Source organism: Typopeltis vanoorti, chromosome 2 (assembly GCF_054136105.1).
Source record: "Typopeltis vanoorti isolate ZY-2024b chromosome 2, IOZ_Tvanoo_1.0, whole genome shotgun sequence".
Classification (NCBI taxonomy): Eukaryota; Metazoa; Arthropoda; class Arachnida; order Uropygi; family Thelyphonidae; genus Typopeltis; species Typopeltis vanoorti.
The window spans coordinates 124,761,358-124,782,692 of NC_143550.1; the positions used below are offsets into that span (position 1 = coordinate 124,761,358).

At 35.5% G+C, this 21,335-nt stretch overlaps 1 protein-coding gene across 2 annotated transcripts in view; it reads left to right on the forward strand.

Annotated features, from left to right (window-relative positions):
* Gart (trifunctional purine biosynthetic protein adenosine-3 Gart) overlaps positions 1 to 21,335 on the forward strand; it is a 270,858-nt gene that overhangs the window by 39,063 nt on the left and 210,460 nt on the right. For both annotated transcript variants that reach the window (XM_090408017.1, XM_090408026.1), the window contains exons 3-4: positions 8,147 to 8,242; positions 16,357 to 16,531. In XM_090408017.1, the coding sequence (XP_090264143.1) occupies positions 8,147 to 8,242; positions 16,357 to 16,531 (271 nt within the window). The remainder of the gene's footprint in view (positions 1 to 8,146; positions 8,243 to 16,356; positions 16,532 to 21,335) is intronic.

A 21,335-nucleotide genomic window follows, 5' to 3' on the forward strand; every position in this document is an offset into this window, starting at 1 on the left:
CCGCTACACGTTTGCAAGATTCTCTTACTAAATTGAATAACTGTTGTAATAGATATGGTATGAAGGTCAGCATTAAAAAGACAAAGACAATGAAAATAGGTAGAATTGTTGAAAATGTCAACTGTGTTGTGAACGGAGAACCTGTGGAACAAGTAAAACATTTCAGCTACTTAGGCACTATTTTTAGTGAAGATGGTAAATTAAATATGGAGAAATAGACAACAGAATCAACAAAGCTGGTATGGTAGGAAGTCAATTGAATAAATTCATATGGAATAAGAGAGAAATTAGTCGGAATACTACATTAGCTGTATACAAGACAGTGTTCAAACCAGTTTTAACTTATGGATCTGAGACCTGGGTTAGAAGTAAAACACTTGACCAAAGACTAGAGACCACAGATATGACAGTTCTGAGAAAGATTATAGGCGTGAACAGATGGCATCAATGGCAATATCCCATTAAAAACAAGGATATTAGGAAAGAACTTGACATTGTCAGCATCCAGTAGTGCATTAGGAGAGCTAATCTCAGGTGGTATGGTCACTTAAACAGAATGGGCTAGGAAAGATTAACAAAACAAGTGTTCTCTGCCAGGTTGGCAGGAAAAGGACTCAGAGGAAGACCAATATATAGGTGGATTGATATGGTACAATGTGCCTTAGATGATAGAAATATATGATCTGATAATGATAATATTGGAGTCTTGAGAAGTAATAGACCGTTTTAGAGGAAAATTGTAGATGGGAAGTTAGTAATGATGTGAATTTTTCATGTAGTACTATCATATCTTGTACACCCCTTGAGGGTACATGTGAGGAATTTGATGATGATGATGAATTATGAGGATAGTATTCTTGAATGGCAGGAAATATCAAGTAGAGTGATGTGGGCTAATATCAGACTGGGGAATTGGACAGTGACACTTATTTATGCATGGTCCCACAGAAGATTCTAATAAGGAAGAAGTGGAGAAATTTTTTGAGGTATTAGAGAATGCAACTACAACACAACGAAAAGGAAAAGTTTGTCCTTGTTGGAGAACTAAAAAGCAGAGTAGGAAATGATTACCAGACATGTAAGAATGTTTTGGGAAAATTTGGAAAAAAGATAAATGGTAATAATAATGGTGAGTATTTGCTAGATTTCTGCTCAGGATATGGACTAGTTATTCCTAATACCATGTTTTAACATAAAAATGTGCACAAATTCACATGGAGAGAAGATACAAGGAATAAGAAAAATCTCATTGACTGTTATTGCTGACAGTGGTCTTTTCTCACTGGTTCAGGACACAAGAGTATACAGAAAATTTCAAATAGGAAGTGATCACCATTTAATGTTGAGCAGGGTAAAATTGAACTTCATATTGAAAAGAAGGATCTGTAAGAAAGCTTTGAAATGAATCAAAGTTGAAAAGCTAACATGTGAACTGTAGACCCATATACACAAACATTCAAGAAAAACTGAAAGAGTTTGAAAACAAGAACTGAACCTTGGAGATTCATTGGCAAGCCCTGAAGAAAACTTTGGTTGATTCAGCTAGAGAGGTATGTGGTGAGGTAATCTGCAAGGATAGAAAACTACGAACTCCATGTTGAACTCAAGAGGTTAAAGAGGCAGTCAAGAAAAATAAAAAAACACATTGAAAGCTCATGGCAAGTAAATCACCTTATGCTCTTGGGGGGGGGGGGCGATACAGAGAAAAATGAAAGAAAGCAAAGCATTGTATAAAATCAGCTAAACAAAAGTCATGGGAAGACTTCTTTGGTAAGAAAATTGAAAATAAATATCAAGAAGGTGGTAAAATATTCTGGAGGGTATTGAAAAGCTCAAAAATGGAGGAAAGAGTACTTTAAAGGGAATTAGAGATGATAAAGGGACATGAAAACTGAGGATAAAGATATTCTTGATGTATGGAGTAATTAGTTTGAAAGATTGCCAAATGAAATGAGCAGTGACAGCATGGTGGTAGAAAACACTAATAGAATGCCATGAAGTAGAAAAAGCTTTACAAATCTGAAATATGGAAAGGCAGCTGGAGTAGATGATATTTGATTAGAAAATTTTGCGCTAAAATATGGAGATATAAATGTTTTACAGTGGCTACACTGCATAATTCAGAAGGCCTGGTCAGAGGATTGAATTTTAGATGATTGAAGTAGAACGCTCATAATACCCATCTATACTGAATGTGAGAATTACAGAGGAACACCTCTATTGAGTGTTCCTGATAAGATTTATGTAAGTATTTTTGGGAAATGGCTAAGAAAAATTGTGGAGGAGAAGTTTGGAGAAGAATAAGTTGGCTTCAGGCCAGAAAGAGGTTGTCAGGATCAGATTTTCACTTCAAGACAAATAGTTGAGAAATCATGAGAATATAACAAGGATCTGTATTTGAGTTTTGTAGATCTGGAGAAGGCATATGACTAGGTGTCAAGAGGAAGGCTGTTCAAAACACTCCAGTTATATGGTGTAAATGGGACATTCTGTCAAGCAGTACATAGTCTGTATTTGAGTTGGAAATCAGCAGTTAGAATTGAAGAAGGTACAGGAAGATGGTTTGATGTTAAGTCAGGTCTAATAAATTTAGCTTAATCCTTTATCCAAGTGTAAGCAAACAAAGTTTGCACCCGAAGTATCTTCAGGACTGAGGCAACTCGTGGTAAAGATGGACCAATCTTTCATCACTCCTTGTCTTAGTATCTCCCATAATACAAAGCACATCTCCTTGCAGACATGTATAATGCTATGCATTAAGGGAAGGGCCACTATCCAGACCAGTTTCGACCTTTGTTGAGGTCTCGTCAGTGGGAGCCAGATCCAGAGGTGGTGATACCAAGGTGGAAGCAATGGAGAAGTTAGTAATGGTGTAACTTTTCATCTAGTACTATCATAAGATTCTGTACCCCCCCCCCCCATGGTATTGTCAGGAATTTGATGATGATGATGTCTTTTTTGCTTCTAAACCACAGGGGGCATACAGTGCTCTGAAAATATGGTAAAATAGGTAAAATAGGCGGTGATTTGCTTGGGTCATGTATGCAGGAGTTGGAGGAAAGAGGAAAGGAGTGATGCCAGGAGGTCAGGGTTTTTTTTTTTTTTTTTTTTTTTGGTCAGTGCTTTGGTACATTTTCTGTTGAACATGGGCTTGCTAAGTGGACAAGAATTTTGGTTAGAATAAGGAATGAATTCCTTTAGTCAGGATAGTTTTTATGATTAACTCAGAGCAGATGTTTGGGTCAGAAGAGTGGAAGCAGCATTTGTTACACTGAAAATCTATGCAGGAATTGGAGGAAAAGAGCGATGCTAGATTGTTAGCTTTATTTTTGGATATTGTAATAGTGGCACCATCTCAATGAGAGTGAGGTAGAAGTGTAGGTGAGCAGAAGTTGTGTCATGGTCTTAGCAAGGGACTAGAAAGCAAGTGTTGTTAGCCTTTACGAAGTGAAAATTAGATTTGCTATTTTTGTGTTGTATTTATTGTGTGCTTTAGCATAGGCTGACCATGAATTAGGTTCTTGATGCAGTCCACCTGCAGGAAGCTTTTTTGGGGGGGGGGGGGGGTCAGTGCTTTGGTACATTTTCTGTTGAACCAGGGCTTGGAAAGCGGACAAAAATTTCAGTAGAATAGGGACTGATGGCCTTCAGTGAGGATAATTTTTGTGATTAACTCAGAGTAGATGTTTGAGAGGGGTGCTTCTCAATGTCCCACTAATTGTTCCCAGTTTAGAGTTTATCTGGGTGTCTATTAGATATTAGTGTGCGCTCTTCTTTCCCAGACAGGGACACAGTATTCTGCCGCAGAGAATGTGAGGGCTAGTACAGATGACCTTAGGATTTCTGCCCCACAATTCCAGGTTGTTCCAGCAAGCCTTGAAACGATATTATTTCTCATTTTAATTTTGTTGGACAAGTTGGTGATGTGCCTTTTATAAGTTAGGCTTCTGTGCAGGCTCACTCCAAGGTATTTCGAGTGAGTCTGTTGTTCTACCTTCTTGCTGCAGAAAGAGAGGTTGAGATATCGATTTGCCTCTGCTTTGTTTAGATGGAATGCTGTGGACACAGTTTTTGTTGGATTTGGCTTCAGGTACCACTGCTTGACGTACTCTTTCAGGATGTTTAGATATTCGAGGTTGTTTCCAGGTTGGCAAAGGAGGTAGACTGGTGTAGGATTGCTAGGTCATGGGTACGTGTATTTTCTTGAGCTGGTATGTGGGACATATAGATGTTGAAGAGTAAAGGGGCTAACACAGAGCCCTGTGGTAGACCATTGTGGAGGAATCTGGGCCGGCCTGCTCCTTTTTCCACCAATATGGACCTGGATCTTTCTGCTGGAGAGAATGGATTCGAAAAGCTAGAAAGTTTTTTTGTGCCTTCTAATATTGCCTAGCTTTAGGAGAAGGGCCCCTGATCCAGACTCTGTCATAAGCTGATGTTAGGTCAGTGAAAGTGACTCTGGATTTAAGTTTCTTTTGGAAACCTGCTTCAATCTCTGTTGTCAGGGCCAGGACCTGGTCATAGCAACTTCTTTCTGGTCTGAAGCCAGCTTGTTCAATCAGGAGTGCTCTTTCGATGAGTGATCCCCTCTCCTTGCATAAACACATGGCATCAGTAGCTTCCTCATCCTTTATAAAACTAGCCATTCTTTTCTGTTGACGATGTTGTTTTACACCCATCTAGCTGCTAACTCTATTCAAATCTTAAGATCTGCCCATTTGTAGAATATGATTTGTACATCAGGGGTGCATCTAAACCTCCCTAAAAATTCCTGACACTGTCCAGAGAAGATCAATTGTTCTCATAGTTGATCCTTTCCTCACAGAGACTCACTTCAGCCTCTATCTCACAAATTCATTATTTCAGCTCTGTTTGTATCTTCTACAAGTACTTCCATGGTCAACTGCTGCAGTGAACTGGCAAATTCCTCTACTTTCTGTTGTGCCTGTTAAAACAAGAACAGCAGTTGCCCAATATTCCTTTTTGGTACAACTGCAAATACATTAAGTGCATTTCTCCTCTTTGTTATTTATTACATCTATCTCTGTCATCTGGAACAGCCTTTCTTATAATATGTTTTCCAACAACTACAACTTGATTCAGCTCTTTTGAGAATAACAGTAGACGCATAGATAGGCTTATGTCTTCATCACACATGTTGAATTGGATTTAAATGGTATTGATGTGAACACAGATTGATAAGAAAATAACTATTTATTAACTTAAAAGCTAATATTTCGCTGGTATTATATCCAGCATCTTCTGAGCACACAAACAAAGTTTGTTACAAACGTGAGACAACAATTTGGTGTAACAGTGGGGCTAGTATAAGTAATTGCAGCGTGCAACATAAGACTGAAGTCCTAATATGGCACTATCTAAGTTAAAACAAAAAAAAAAAAATCCAATTCAACTTGTGTGACGAGCACATAAGCCTATCCATGCGTTTAAATATTCTTCACGGAGATAATATCATACGCAATGCATGACAATACGGTAAGTGGAAAGTAAAATTGGCACGGCAACTGAACAGGTTAGCCTTCTTAAAAAGGCGCCGTGATACCAATTTAATACCAAACTATAAAAATTAAGAACAAGTTTCACTCTGCCAAAGTCCAACATATTTATAAACGAGCGAGTTTAGCACTATTACGGTAACAGATATAGGCTACTCGCCGAGAACTTTCAAAAATAAATTCTTCCATCAGTGCACTACGTGATATACTATCTGACATTTGAACCGGAGCTATGGGATATCCTGGAGAGAATCTCCGACTCTACAGCCAATAAAGAATTTGCTAAAGTTAAAAACCAGCACCAGAAGAAATTTGAATTCCTCCAGCAACGCAGTGCTATGCAGCGGCCACAATTACATCAAGATGGCGTCGTTGTGAACTTATCATCGTTAATCTTAACTAAAGAAGCCACGAGAACGTTAAGTCGTGGACACAATTTTGCTGTTACTCCTAAAGAAGCTCCAAAAACCAAAATAATGGCTTCCGTTGAACGTGGAATATACGACCTGCCTCCAGCAATAGCCAATAATATTAGGTTAGACGTTGCCAATATCCTAATCCATTCTAAACCTCCCAGAAATAATATCCCACATAAAGAAATAATGGCTCTAAAAGAGCTATGTAACAATAACCACATTACAATAACCAAATCAGACAAAGAAAACGCAACTGTAGTAATGGATACAACAGAATATGAAATCAAAATGCATGTGCTTCTCCAAGACCGGTCAACATATCAATTCATAGATCGAGATCTCACCAACTCACAAAAGAATAAGGTGTTCAAGTTATTGAACAAAGTCACTTCCTGGCCAAAAGAAACAGTCAACAAACTCAAACCCTTTCACGTTAAAACACCCAGAATATATGGAGCTCCAAAAATCCATAAACAAGGTACACCTTTACACCCTATTGTAGATAGTATAAACAGTCCTACATATAAACTAGCTAAACATTTAGCCAAACTACTAGCCACTTGCACAAATAATTCTCCCTCTTTTGTTAAAATTCTACCCACCTAAAAAGTATTTTAGAAAACCACACCTTAAATAACTCAGATCTTATGATGAGTTTTGTTATCACTTCATTATTCATTAATGTACCATTGACTGAAACACTTAACTCGCTAAATTCACAATTTCCCCCTGATATATTTCAGCTATTTAAATTCACAGTACAGGCAGGTTATTTTGCATGGAAAGGGAAAATATACAAACAATTAAATGGGACAGCTATGGAATCCCCCTTCCCTCCCCTCCCCAGTCAACTTCTACATTGAACATCTGGAAATGCTAGCAATCAACACAGCCACTCTCAAACCTAGTCTCTGGCTACGCTATGTTGATGATGTGTTTGCTATTTGGCCACATGGCATCTAATTTAGATAATGCATCTAAATAGCCAGCACCCTAAAATCCACTTTAGAATGGAAATAGAAGCCGATGACTGCCTGCCCTTCTTGGACACACTGATCACACATCTTCCAGAAGGTTCCTTATCATTTCTGGTTTATAGAAAATACACACAAGTAGATATTTACACAAACAATCACACCATCACCCTTCTCAACAACATGGTATCTTAAAAACACTAACCCATAGAGCTAGAGCAATCTGTTCCAATGACATTGCTCTCACTGCTGAACTCTCTCACCTGCGCCACACCTTCCTAACAAGTGGCTATAATCTCCATAAGATAGATAAAATACTAAATACCACCCAGAAATCCCCCCCCCTTATCTACTACCACAGAAGACTACAACAAAACTATCACCATCCCGTACATTAAAGGCACATCTGAAAAGATATCTAGGGTGCTTAACAAACATCAACTGCACACTGTATTTAAACTTTATGTGAAATTGGCAACTCTCATCCATTCACCTAAGGACAGATTCACTCCTTTATCACATCCAGGAGGAGTCTATGAAGTGCCCTGTTCTTGTCATCGAGCCTACTACGGACAGACAGGAAGAACTGTGGACATCTGTCTCAGTGAACACAAAAAATATATCCGGCACTTTCATTGTGGCAAGTTGGGTCTGGCAGACTATGCTTTGGATACCCCAGCACACAGGATCAATTGGAAAAAAAACAAAAGTACTACACAGAAGCTTCTACAAGTCAGAGAGGTTGTTCCTGGAATCAACAGAAGCCTTAAAACATACTCCAAACCTTAACAAGTATGGCTGTATAAATCTACCCAAGATTTGGGAGAGTCATCCTAAGACCAAATTAATATTTATTTTTATTTTATATTTTTCAGACTTTGGACTACTATTTTTCAAACCTTTCAAGGACTACTATAGTGTCCCAAAATTCATGCAAGAAGTAATTTTGATAGAAAACACAGATTTTTAATTTAAAATTGTAATTTCTTATTGATTCATAAAGTATACAGTATAGGGTTATGCGTGGAATAGCATATCTGGTAAATGCCTCCACGGCTTTGCTGGCACATACGCACTCTTTTGTTGAAATTTTCCATGACCGTTTTGCATAAATGGGGCTGAAACTTTAAATGGCAGTTTTTCAAAACAATATAAACTTTTAGTTCACTGATTTGACAATCATATTTATAAATAAATATGTTTGCATATATTGTTTAATATCTGCTTTATTTGTTTTCAGATCTGGATATAAAAAATCATGCAGCTGTTAAAGATTGGTGTATATCTAACAACATCAGTCTTGTTGTTGTTGGTCCCGAGGATCCCCTGGCCACTGGTGAATATCATGTTAAAATTCTCAGGTTATTTATTTATATTTTGATAATAATGGTATTACATTTATTATTTGATGAATATTATATTTAGACTGCCGTAATTAAAAACTAGTTCTTTTTTTTATTTTTGTTTGGTTTGTATAATGTGGTATTAGATGATTTTTTATCAGTCCATGTTAAACATTTTTAATTTATAATATATATAGATATTAGGAACTACCCAAAGTTTTTCTGGATTTCCTTTGATGTGGTTCTATGGTATGGATTTGTGAGAAAAATGAAGTACTTATGCTTATGTCTAGTTTCTAAACTATCATAATTTAATAAATTTAAAAATGTATTAATTTTTATCATAATTGAATAAATTATGATAAAGATATATGTCAAAATGAATAGTAATGAATATTATTATGGTATAAGAGTAGATTAATTCTTTAAATTATTATTTAGAGTACAAGAGTAGAGGAAAGCAGTACAAGAGCATGATGATTTGCAACAATTGATAATGATTTAACTATTAGTCTGAAAATTGACTGTATAAAAACCTGAGTTTCTGGGAGAAAAAACCCGCTAGCCTGTGCCAGAGATCGACTAACTTAGGAACCGGTCAAAAAAAGGCTTCGGAATGATGCGGAGGACACTGATGTGTAGAAGTAGGGAGATTCTTGTTCCGTTGTATAAGGCTTTGATTAGGCCACACATGGACTATTGTGTCCAGATTTGGTCACCGGATTTTCAGAAGTATGAAGAGATGTTGGAAAGGGTCCAAAGGTGACTGACTAAGGTAGTTTCTGACCTCTGGAATGTTGAGTATGAGGAAAGATTGAGAAGATGTAATTTGCAGAGTCTGGTGGAGAGAAGGAAGAGGGGAGATATGATAGAGACCTACAAGTTGGTAAGGGGTTGTTATAAGATCAGTGGTGGAGAAGTTCTACAGAGAATAGTGGGAGATCAGGGGAGAACCAGAGGTCATCCCTGGAAACTGTATAAAGAGGGTGTGAGTAGGGGAGTGAGAGGCAGGTTTTTTCGTGCAGAGTTGTGAATGATTGGAATGCCTTGCCTGAGAATGTGGTGTCTGCAAAGAGTTTGAATGTATTTAAAACACGGTATGATGAGCTGTGTGTGTGATAAAAGGACCTCCCAGATGAGTCTTTGACTCCATGAGGTCTTGGGGTGGTAATAATAATAATAAAGAATGTAGAAAAATAAAAAAATTGAAATTAAAAAAAAATATTTTTGAAGAAGGATGTGTTAAAGAGGAAAAATATGGAATTTCTTCAGATATGTATGGAAAAACAAATACAACATTATGTTTAGAAAAGTGATTATTAGCCAAACTACCTGGAATTGTTTATTTTATTTCATCATTAATATTAATAATTTAAAATTTTATTTATTTATTATTATTTTAATAAACAGTTTGCAAGACTTTGGGTTCTTGAAGATTTAATTCATGTTTATCACTTAATTTCTTAAATTTGTTTGTTTATTTTTGCTCCACAAATTTGGAAACAGATTCAGAATTTTCTACATTTTGTTTTTAGAATAAATTCATTTTCATATTTTTTTTTCCTTATTTATTTCCTCAAGAGAAGTGTACTAGATAAGATTTCGTTAACATTTCATGATTCATTTCCTATCAACATTTCCTTTCAAGTTTGTTGGTTATTTGTATCCTGATTTGATCGGCTCTTGCATTTCACTCTAAAGCAAGAATCTTCAGAACTCTTCTGTAAGTAGGTCTTTGATTTTTATCTCTAAACCAACTCTTGGATAAGTATAGTTAAACTGGTTTGAAATTTGTTTTAAATATTGCTAGCTTGGTGTTTTGGCTGATTTCTCTGCTGTTTCATATACACTCGGGTCTCTTTTTATTCACATCTTTTTTATGCTGTTCTGAAGTGATACGGAGCATATTTTATGCAAATTCGGGGTTTCCCTGTTGTACATAATGAACAGCATGTTGCAGCACATTCTGGCATAACATGCGTAACATGTAAGCAGTGAGTGTCTGTGAAGTTTGAAGTTTAATTTTGCATGTGAGTAAGTGTTTGTCTTTTCATTATTGTATGTCTAAAATTTGCTAATTTTTATTTTAAAGATTTAATTTGGCTCAATGGAGAAAAAAAAAAAGAAATGAAAATTGCAATTTTAGATTGCTTAACAAAAGGAGAGGGATTTACAGTGATTGGTGAACGTTTTAATTTAGGCGAATCTACTATAAGAGCAATTAAAAAGAATGAAGTCTTAATAAGAAGATCTGTCATTTCTGGGCACAAATTGTTATCATGCTCAAGAGATGCTTTATTAGAAAAATGGAACACGCATTTGTAATTTGGATTAATGAATTAACTCAAAGAAGAATTCCTAAAAAAATCAGCTAACGCCTATTTGCTCCTGTATAGGGAGTAGGTGGGGCCGTTTATCCTATCTAACTTTTGAGACTGAGTGGGCAGTTCAATCTCCACTGGTAGCCAATCAGAGAGATAGCTGGCTCAAGGCTATCACTGATTCATCAGTACGCAGTGAAGAAGGCGGCAAGCTAGTGCCGCCATCTCGTGGTCCCTAACCCTAACATAATATTTTTAATGTCTGAAAATAGTGGGTTCGATGGTTGATTTTCTTGAGTTTACGGGACGAAAAACCCGAGTTTCCGGGAGAAAAAACCCGCTAGCCTGTGCCAGAGATCGACTAACTCGGGAACCAGTTGAAAAAAGCTTAGAAAGGTTTCCTCTAGTCGGCGACTAGATTTGAACCACCAAATCCTTTCATGCGGTCAAGCGTCGTAGGGTGCAAACGCCACTTCTACTGAGCTACACAGGCTCTCCTATAAGTGAAGAATTCTCCTAGAAGAATTCCTATAAGTGGTTATTTAATTAAACAAAAAGTTCTTCAGTTTTATGAACAAATGAAGCAATTGGAGCCATCTACTTCTGCTTCCCAGGCTGATAAAGAATTTTCTGCTAGCAAAGAATGGCTAACCGGGTTTTTAAAAAAGGAATGCACTTCATAACGTGAAGATTGCAGGCGAGGCTGCAGCAGCAGCAGCTGCCGAAAATTTTCAAGAGAAGTTAGCCAGAATTATTGAAGATGGTGGATGTTGTCCAAATCAAGGGTTTAACGCTTACGAAACAGGATTGTTTTGGAAGAAAATGCCTAGTCGAACTTATATTGCATTATCATTTGAACAGATAATGCTGGCTCTGTGAGTTAGCATTTTTAGGATACCATATTGTTGAGCTCGATGATGGTGTGATTGTTAGTGCAAATATCTCCCAGTATGTGTAGGTTTTAAACAAAAAAAGATGATGAACCATCAGGAATGCATGCAACTAGTATATTTAGGAAGGGAAGACAGTCATTAGCTTCCTGTTCCATTGTGAAGTGGATTTTAGGTTGTTGGCTATTTCTTGTATTGTGTTGAGAATCAATACTGTTAAATAAATTAACATGCCTCATGTACAGAAATAAGGATGTGTTAATACAGAGATAGAACATTCCTGGTTGGTTAGCCAAGTGGATAATATTTCTCTTTGCTTCTTCAGTCCACAGGCCATGGGTTAAAATCTCAGCATGGTATTGATCTTTATGAGTGTCTTTATGTGATACATGATTTTCATTTGATGTGAGACCACTGCTCTTTTTAAGAAACCAGAAGTGGCCTGAAAAAGTTCAGTGTGGGCTCTAGCACAAGCTTTCCAAATGGAAGCTGGCTTAAAAGTCAGTTATCTAACCCGCCCCCAAAAAAATGTATGCTAATGCATGTATGTCTCATATAAAAACAATGTGTTAAAATTGTTCTTATTAAATAATTAAATAATTTTATTTCTTCACATGAAGTATACATCATGTCTTTAAAACTTACCACGAATAATCTAGATTTTATGTAGATTATTCATGATAATCTAAATCATCTTTAATTATAATTCATCATCTTCTGAAAATTAATTTTATTATATTTGAGTAGTTTATGTAGAAAATTAAAAATGCTTACTGACACTGGAAAAATAAATATTTAAAAGATTAATTTTGCAATATAGACTTTTATCAATTTTCAGACAAAATAGAGTTTTAGGAAAAGACTAATTAATACATTTAATTTAATTTCATACATGAAAACAAACCCCAACTCAACATCACCAGAGTTAAAGATCGGTACTATCAACGTAAGAAGCCTGAATGGCAAAGAAATGGAGCTAGCTGAGGAATTAGATAAGTAAGATCGATATAATAGGGGTGACTGAAACAAAAAAGACCAAAACTGGTGAGATCTTTCTCAGCAATAAATACAAAATGTTATATTCAGGGAATGACAATCAAGGAAAAGAAGGGGTAGCCATAGTATTCAACCAAAATACGAGGCTAATCTTCTTGAATGGCAGTCAGTCTCAAGTAGAGTAATGTGGGCAAATACGAGAATGGGGAACTGGACAATCAGGCTTATTTGTGCCTATGGTCCCACAGCAGGTTCTACTAAGGTAGAAGTGGAGGAATTTTTTGAGGCTTTAGAAAAAGCAACTGACACAATGAAAAAGGAAAAGTTGGTCTTTGTTGGGGATCTAAATAGCAGAGTAGGAAGTGATTGTGAGACATACAAAAATATTTTGGGAAAATTTGGAGAAAAGAGCAAAGCTAATAATAATGGCAAATATATGTTGGATTTCTGTTCATGACATGGACTGATTATTACTAACACCATGTTCCAACATAAAAATGTATACAAATTCACATGGAGAGAAGAGGCAAGGAATAAGAAAAGTCTCATTGACTATGTTATTGTTGATATGATGTTTTCTCCCTGGTGCAGGACACCAGAGTGTACAGAGGATTTGAAATTGGAAGTGATCACTATTTAGTCTTGAGCAGGATAAAATTGAATTTCATATTGAAAAGAATAACATGTAAGAAAGTTTTAAAGTGAATAAAAATTGAGCAGCTCTCAGATGTGAACTGTAGACTAAAATACATAACTGGTAATTAATTTACGGAATTAACAATGCATATAAAGTAAATTAATTAAAGATAACTTTAATGAATCACTTCTATATTTCGGCAATGTCACATTGCCATCTTCAGGAACATAAAGATATGGTATGTGCACTAAGGAACTAACAAAGCAAATGAGGAAGAAAATAAGAACTAATTTTGTTCCTAAAGTCCTAATGGTGCCCTCTTGCGGGCTAGTTTGGTAGTCTTGGCAGTTGGGCTGAAGTTCTCAAAATGAAAGTCTCCCAAATTTGGGGCAGTTTCATGCACCCAAATTTGTTGAGGTTAGGAACGTTTTTTAGAGCTGCTGAAGATTCTTTGAATAGTCTTTCTTATTTAAACTTGCTGCTATGGATTATTTTTGTCTGACAAAAGACAAAAATAATCCATCGCAGCAAGTTTAAATACGAAAGACTATTCAAAGAATCTTCAGCAGCTCTAAAAAACGTTCCTAACCTCAACAAATTTGGGTGCATGAAACTGCCCCAAATTTGGGAGACTTTCATTTTGAGAACTTCAGCCCAACTGCCAAGACTACCAAACTAGCCCGCAAGAGGGCACCATTAGGACTTTAGGAACAAAATTAGTTCTTATTTTCTTCCTCATTTGCTTTGTTAGTTCCTTAGTGCACATACCATATCTTTATGTTCCTGAAGATGGCAATGTGACATTGCCGAAATATAGAAGTGATTCATTAAAGTTATCTTTAATTAATTTACTTTATATGCGTTGTTAATTCCATAAATTAATTACCAGTTATGTCTAACCAACGTATAAGTCTTACTACTAGACTAAAATACAGAAAGATTATTGAAGAAAAAAATGAAAGAATTTGAGAACAGGAATCAAACCTTGGAGATTCAGTGGCAAACTCTGAAGAAAACATTGATTGGTTCTGCCAGAGGCATGTGGTGAGGTTGTCAAGGATAAAAAAATCAGAACTCCCTGGTGGACACAGGAAGTTAAAGAGGCAGTGAAGGAAAAGAAGAAAGCATATCAAAAGTTCCTGTCAAATAAGTCAACTTGTGCTCTTAGAGAATACAGAGACAAATGCAAGAATGCTAAACACTGTGTAAAACTTGCTAAACAAAAGTCATTGGAGGACTTTGGCAAGAATATAGAAAATAAATATGAAGAAGGTAACAAAATATTCTGGAGGTTGTTGAAGAAGCTTAGAAATGGAGGAAAGAGTACTGTAAAAAGTTAGAGATGATAAAGGTGACATGAAAACTCAAGAAAAAGATATCCTTGAAGTATGGAGTAATTACTTTGAAAAACTACTAAATGCAACAAGCAGTGATGACAGCACAGTGGTAAAAAACACTGACCAGGCATGCAGTCAGGAATATATCCATACTTGAAGTAGAAAAAGCCATCAAAGGCTTGAAATGTGGAAAGGCAGCAGGAGTAGATGATATTCAACCAGAAATGCTGAAGTATGGGGGGTATAAGAGTCTTACAGTGGCTGCACTGCATAGTTCAGAAAGCCTGGACAGAGGGACAAATTCCTGCTGATTGGAGTAGAGCTCTCATAGTACCCATATATAAAAAGGGAAATAAAATTGAATGTAAGAATTACAGAGGTATTTCCCTACTGAGTGTTCCTGGCAAGATCTATGCAAGTATACTTGAGAAACGGTTGAGAAGAATTGTGGAAGAAAAGCTTGGTGAAGAACAAGCTGGATTCAGGCCAAATAGAGGCTGTCAGGATCAGATCATCACTTTACGACAAATTGTTGAGAAAGCATGGAAATATAACAAAGATCTGTATTTAAGTTTTGTCGATTTGGAAAAGTCATATGACAAGGTGCCAAGAGAGAAGCTATTCAATACGCTACAGTTATATGGTGTCAATGGGGCATTATATCAAGCAATACTTAGTCTTTATTTGAGTTGTAAGTCAGCAGTTAGAATTGAAGGACGTACAGGAAGATGGTTTAATGTTAAATCTGGTGTGAGAAAAGGATGTACATTATCCCATCTGTTATTCATTATCTATATGGATCACATTATGAAGGAAAGTGGTATTAAACATGATATCAGAATTGGAGATGTTAATGTCAGCTCTTTGCTTTATGCGGGTGATGTTATACTTCTAAATAAATCCACTACAAGTCTGCAAGATTCTCTGACTAAATTGAATAGCTGTTGTAATAGATATGGTATGAGGGTCAGCAATAAAAAGACAAAGACAATGAAAATAGGCAGAATCATTGAAAATGTCAACTGTTTCAAAAGATATATTTCGGTGATTACACCACATTTTTTTAGTCAGTTATTATGTTATATAAAACACTGAAATAATAGTTCCCGACAAGTTTCGTAAATCGTAGGATTTACATCTTCAGCGGTTAAATAGTATAACTTAAAGTTTAAACAAGAGAATTAATAAATACAAATCATAACCGTCTGGCTATTCATAAAACTCAAATAACAGAATGCAGATATATAATGTTATTGACGTTGAACAGTACTGGACGATGTCACATGTTTTTGTTCTCCTTCATACAGTCCGAGCTCAGATTGAGGTCGATTTTTTATTAGAGCTGACCACACTTGATGGAGAATTAAACCTTGATTTTTATTGCATTGGGTTGGGTTTTTAGCATATTAGCAGCTTCTTTAAATTTTCTTATATAACTTTTGTTTTCTATGTATGACATCGTCGTTTTTTGCCAGAGTACATCGTGTCCAGTGGAAGTGGTATGGAAAACAAGACTCGTTTTTTGTTCTCTTTTGTATTGTACGTCTTTTTGGTGTTCAGCCATGCATATTTCTCCTGATCTTCTTGTCTGTCCTATGTAGCAAATCCCACAAGAGCAATGGATTTTGTAGACTCCTGGTTTTTTAAGAGGATGATGAGGTGGTTTTTGTCGATGTAGGAATCTTGAGATTTTTTCCATAGGAAGGAAGGCTACTTTTATGTTGTGTTTGTTCATTAATTTGGCTAGCTTATCTGTAACATTTTTGATATAAGGAAGCGAGATTGAGTTTTTGTAATCCTGTTTTATTGTGTTGTTAGCTGGAGGCATTTTAAGGATTCTCTTGATTCTAATTGACAGAATCAGTAATTGAATATACAAATAATTGTCATATCTGTATTAATAATAAAAGTACTTTCTCTTTACAGGAATTGCCGATTATTTAACTGATGCTGGTCTCAAGTGCTTTGGACCAAGTCAAAACGCTGCCCAAATTGAGGCTAGTAAAGCTTTTGCCAAAGCATTTATGGACAGAAATAATATTCCAACAGCTCGATGGAAATCTTTTAATGATCCACAAGCAGCTAAAGACTATGTTCTGAAGTATGATGATAGAGTGATTTTATTAACGTTATATTTTAGTGCACAATATTTTATCTGATATCAATTAAATGATATACTGTATTTAATATTTAATCTAATATAACAATATAATAGTACAGTATTTAATAACATTTAATAAATTTTCCTAATTTAATAAAATGTTATACAGCTACACCACTAATTTTCTGTGCCCTTGGTTCCAAAGACGCTTGATGAACCGTTTTGCCAGACCAACAGAGGTCGCATAATAATAATAATTCATAATTACACCTCTGACCTGCTAATTATAACTCTCCCATGTATCTAAAGTGTCATAGACTTCTAGAAACTTAAATATCGAATGTAAATTAAATGTGAATAAATGAAATACACATTAGTGTGACTCATAAAATAAAAGTTTGTTTGTGTCAATGAAACAGAATTATTAATTTAACAGATATTAAATGCAGAAATATCAATTAAATGATTTAATGTAATGTTTACAATAGTATAGGTAGAAATGATACATTTATCAGTATAGTGCAATATAAATGAAAACATATTTATTAATTGCTGTACTTACAAAGAATGCTACAATAGTACCCTCTCAAAGTGGCAAAATTCTGAATTTTATTTGGGATTATAGAGCTAATCTCAAAGGCTGGAGGTTGAGGGCTCATGGATTATTATCTGTTTCATAGCAACTGTAGCTGATTCATCATGGATATTTGATATTGCAGGGGAAACATCATATATCAAACTTGTTTAATGTCTTGATCTTTTTCTGTAATTTTTTGTACATCAAATCAAAGCTCATTATTAGTTCTTGTTCCTTCATGTGCATTTCTCTAGTCTTTTGATCAATTCACCTGCCAATGGAATTAACTTTGGCAGGTGAATGGATCAAATGTAAATTTGTCAATAGTAAGTTTTCATCTACAGGGTGGCCATAAAATAACTTTCCTCTTTGGAGGCATCTGTAGCTAAAACAATAAACGGAATGGGACCAAATTTTATATTGAGACTTTTGAAAGCATGGGGAGATAAATTCTGTGAAAAAAAGATTTAGTACCAAATTTTGCCTACAGGGAAAATTTTGGCGCTGATGGAGCAGAAAACAAGCAGATAATTACATTAAAGGCAGATAAAATGGAATAATAACATTTCGATGGTGTAAGCGACAGCTGCATCACTCATTCCAGCTGGATATATGCCAGGTTACAATGATGATGATAATAATAATAATTAAACTAAAACAACTAACGCGAATGTGACGCAATGTTTACGCGGCGAAAAGTGAAGCACTAATGTTTTATTACCCTCCTGAAGAGGACAATGAAGCATTAGCGGATAATGATCGGATGTTATGTATACTGAGTCTCGGTAAACAAAATAAAATTCTTGGAAAATGGAGCAAAATATACACATACAGAAATACACGTAACATGTTTAACAAATTTTATGAGATGATTTTCTGCTCCATCAAACATATTTATTCCTGCAATACTCTCTCCCTTCATAAGTTTTTTTTTTTTTTTTAATTCCCATCTAAATGCCATCTAAATTTGCTTATTCATGTTTAGACTTTATAGGATCATGCTATTCGCTCTACCCAGCAACTTAAGGACACACACATATTACAAATGATAATTATTAATAATTCATGATGCAGCCATCGCTTACACCGTCGAAATGTTATTATTCCATTTTATCTGCCTTTAATGTAATTATCCGCTTGTTTTCGGCTAAGCCAAAATTTCCCCTATCGGGGACTTTTGGTACTAAATTTTTTTTTTGCGAAATTCATCTCCCCATGCCTTCTAAAGTCTCAATATAAAATTTGGTCTCATTCCGTTTATTGGTTTTAGCTACAGATGCATCCAAAGAGGGAAAGTTATTTTATGGCCAACCTGTACATTTGTTTTATTCATTATTGTTATCCTCATAACTATTGCTGTTTTTACCAGGATTCAGAACAATATCTATAATTTCAGAGTCAATATAGCGATGAACAATAGACTTTTTTTTTTATCAATGTTCATCTGCTTGGCCAGATTTTCATCATTAAGTCTACATGCTATATCCTTTGATTTTTTTAACGATACTATGACATAATGATTAGAAATATATGCATGTTTACACAAGAATAATGATCATCATCATTATCATCATCAAATTCCTGACATGTACCCTCAAGGGGTATACAGGATATGATAGTACTACATGAAAAATTTACATCATTATTAACTTTCTATCTATAATTTTCCTCTAAATCAGTCTGTTACTTGTCAAGACTCCAATATTGTCATTATCAGATCTTATATTTTTATCGTCTAAGGCACATTGTACCATATCAATCCACCTATATTTTGGTCTTCCTCTGGGTCGTTTTCCTGCCAACCTGGCAGAGAACACTTGTTTTGCTAATCTTTCCTCGCCCATTGGGTTTAAGTGACCATACCACCTCAGATTAGTTCTGCTAACCCATTCCCGGATGCTGACAATGTCAAGTTCTATCCTAATATCCTCGTTTTTAATATGATATTGCCATTGACCATCTGTTCATGCTTCTAATCTTTCTCATGACTCTCATATCTGCAGTCTCTAGTCTTTGGTCAAGTGTTTTACTTCTGACCCAGCTCTCAGATCCATAAGTTAAAATTGGTTTGAACAGTCTTTTATACAGCTAGTTTAATGTTCTGACTAATTTCTCTCTTATTCCATATGAATTTATTCAATTGATTTCCTACCATACCAGCTTTGTTGATCTGTTGTCTATTTACATATTTAATTTACCATCTTCAGTAAAAATCGTGCCTAAGTAGCTGAAATGTTTTACTTGTTCCACAAGTTCCCCGTTCACAACGCAGTTGACATTTTCAACAATTTACCTATTTTCATTGACTTTGTCTTTTTAATGCTGACCTTCATACCATATCTATTACAACAGTTATTCAATTTAGTCAGGGAATCTTGCAAACTTGTAGCGGATTTATTCAGAAATATTACATCATTCGCATAAAGCAAAGAGCTGACATTAACATTTCCAATTCTGATATCATGTTTAATACCACTTTCCTTCATAATGTGATCCATATAGATAATGAATAACAGAGGGGATAATGTACATCCTTTTCTCACACCAGATTTAACATTAAACCATCTTCCTGTACATCCTTCAAATCTAGCTGCCGACTTACAACTCAAATACAGACTAAGTATTGCTTGATATAATGCCCAATTGACACCATATAACTGTAGCGTATTGAATAGCTTCTCTCTTGGCACCTTGTCATATGCATTTTCCAGATTGACAAAACTTGAATACTGATCTTTGTTATATTCCCATGTTTTCTCAACTATTTGTCGTAAAGTGAAGATCTGATCCTTACAGCCTCTATTTGACATGAATCCAGCTTGTTCTTCACCAAGCTTTTCTTTCACAATTCTTCTCAACCGTTTTTCAAGTATACTTGCATAGATCTTGCCAGGAATACTCAGTAGGGAAATACCTCTGTAATTCTTACATTCAGTTTTATTTCATTTCTTATATATGGGTATTATTAGAGCTCTACTCCAATCATCAGGAATTTGTCCCTCTGTCCAGGCTTTCTGAACTATGCAGTGCAGCACTGTAAGACTTTTATACCACCATACTTCAGAATTTCTGATCGAATATCATCTACTCCTGCTGCCTTTCCACATTTCAAGCCTTTGATGGCTTTTTCTACTTCAAGTATGGATATGCATTCCTGACTGTATACCTGGTCAGTGTTTTTTACCACTGTGCTATCACTGCTTGTTTCATTTAGCAGTTTTTCAAAGTAATTACTCCATACTTCAAGGATATCTTTTTCTCCTGTTTTCATGTCACCTTTATCATCTCTAACTTTTTACAGTACTCTTTCCTCCATTTCTAAGCTTCTTCAACAACCTCCAGAATATTTTGCCACCTTCTTGATATTTATTTTCTATGTTCTTGCCGAAGTCCTCCCATGACTTTTGTTTAGCTAGTTTTACACAGTGTTTCGCTTTCTTACATTTGTCTCTGTATTCTCTAAGAGCAAAAGCCGACTTATTTTTCTGGAACTTTTGATATGATTTCTTCTTTTCCTTCACTGCCTCTTTAATTTCCTGTGTCCCCCATGGAGTCCTGATTTTTCTATCCATGCAGAGAACCTCACCACATCCCTCTCTGGCTGAATCAATCAGGGTTTCTTCAAGGCTTGCCACTGAATCTCCAAGGTTTGATTCCTGTTCTCAAACTCTTTCATTTTTTTTTTCAATAATCTTTGTGAATGTTAGTCTTCAGTTAACATCTGAGAGCTGCTCAACTTTTATTCGCTTTAAAACTTTCTTACATGTCACATTCTTTTCAATATGAAATTCAATTTTATCCTGCTCAAGACTAAATAGTGATCACTTCCAATTTCAACTCCTCTCTACACTCTGGTGTCCTGCACCAAGGGAGAAAACGTAACTATCAACAATAACATAGTCAATGAGACTTTTCTTATTTCTTACCTCTTCTCTTCATGTGAATTTGTGCACATTTTTATGTTGGAACATGGTGTTAGTAATAACCAGTCCATGTCCTGAGTAGAAATCCAACAGGTATTTGCCATTTTTATTAGCTTTGCTCTTTTCTCCAAATTTTCCCAAAATATTTTTGTATGTCTGACAATCATTTCCTACTCTGCTATTCAGATCCCCAACAAGAACCAACTTTTCCTTTTTCATTGTGTCAGTTGCTTTTTTCTATAGCATCAAAAAATTCCTCCACTTCTACCTTAGTAGAACCTTCTGTGGGACCATGGGCAGAAAT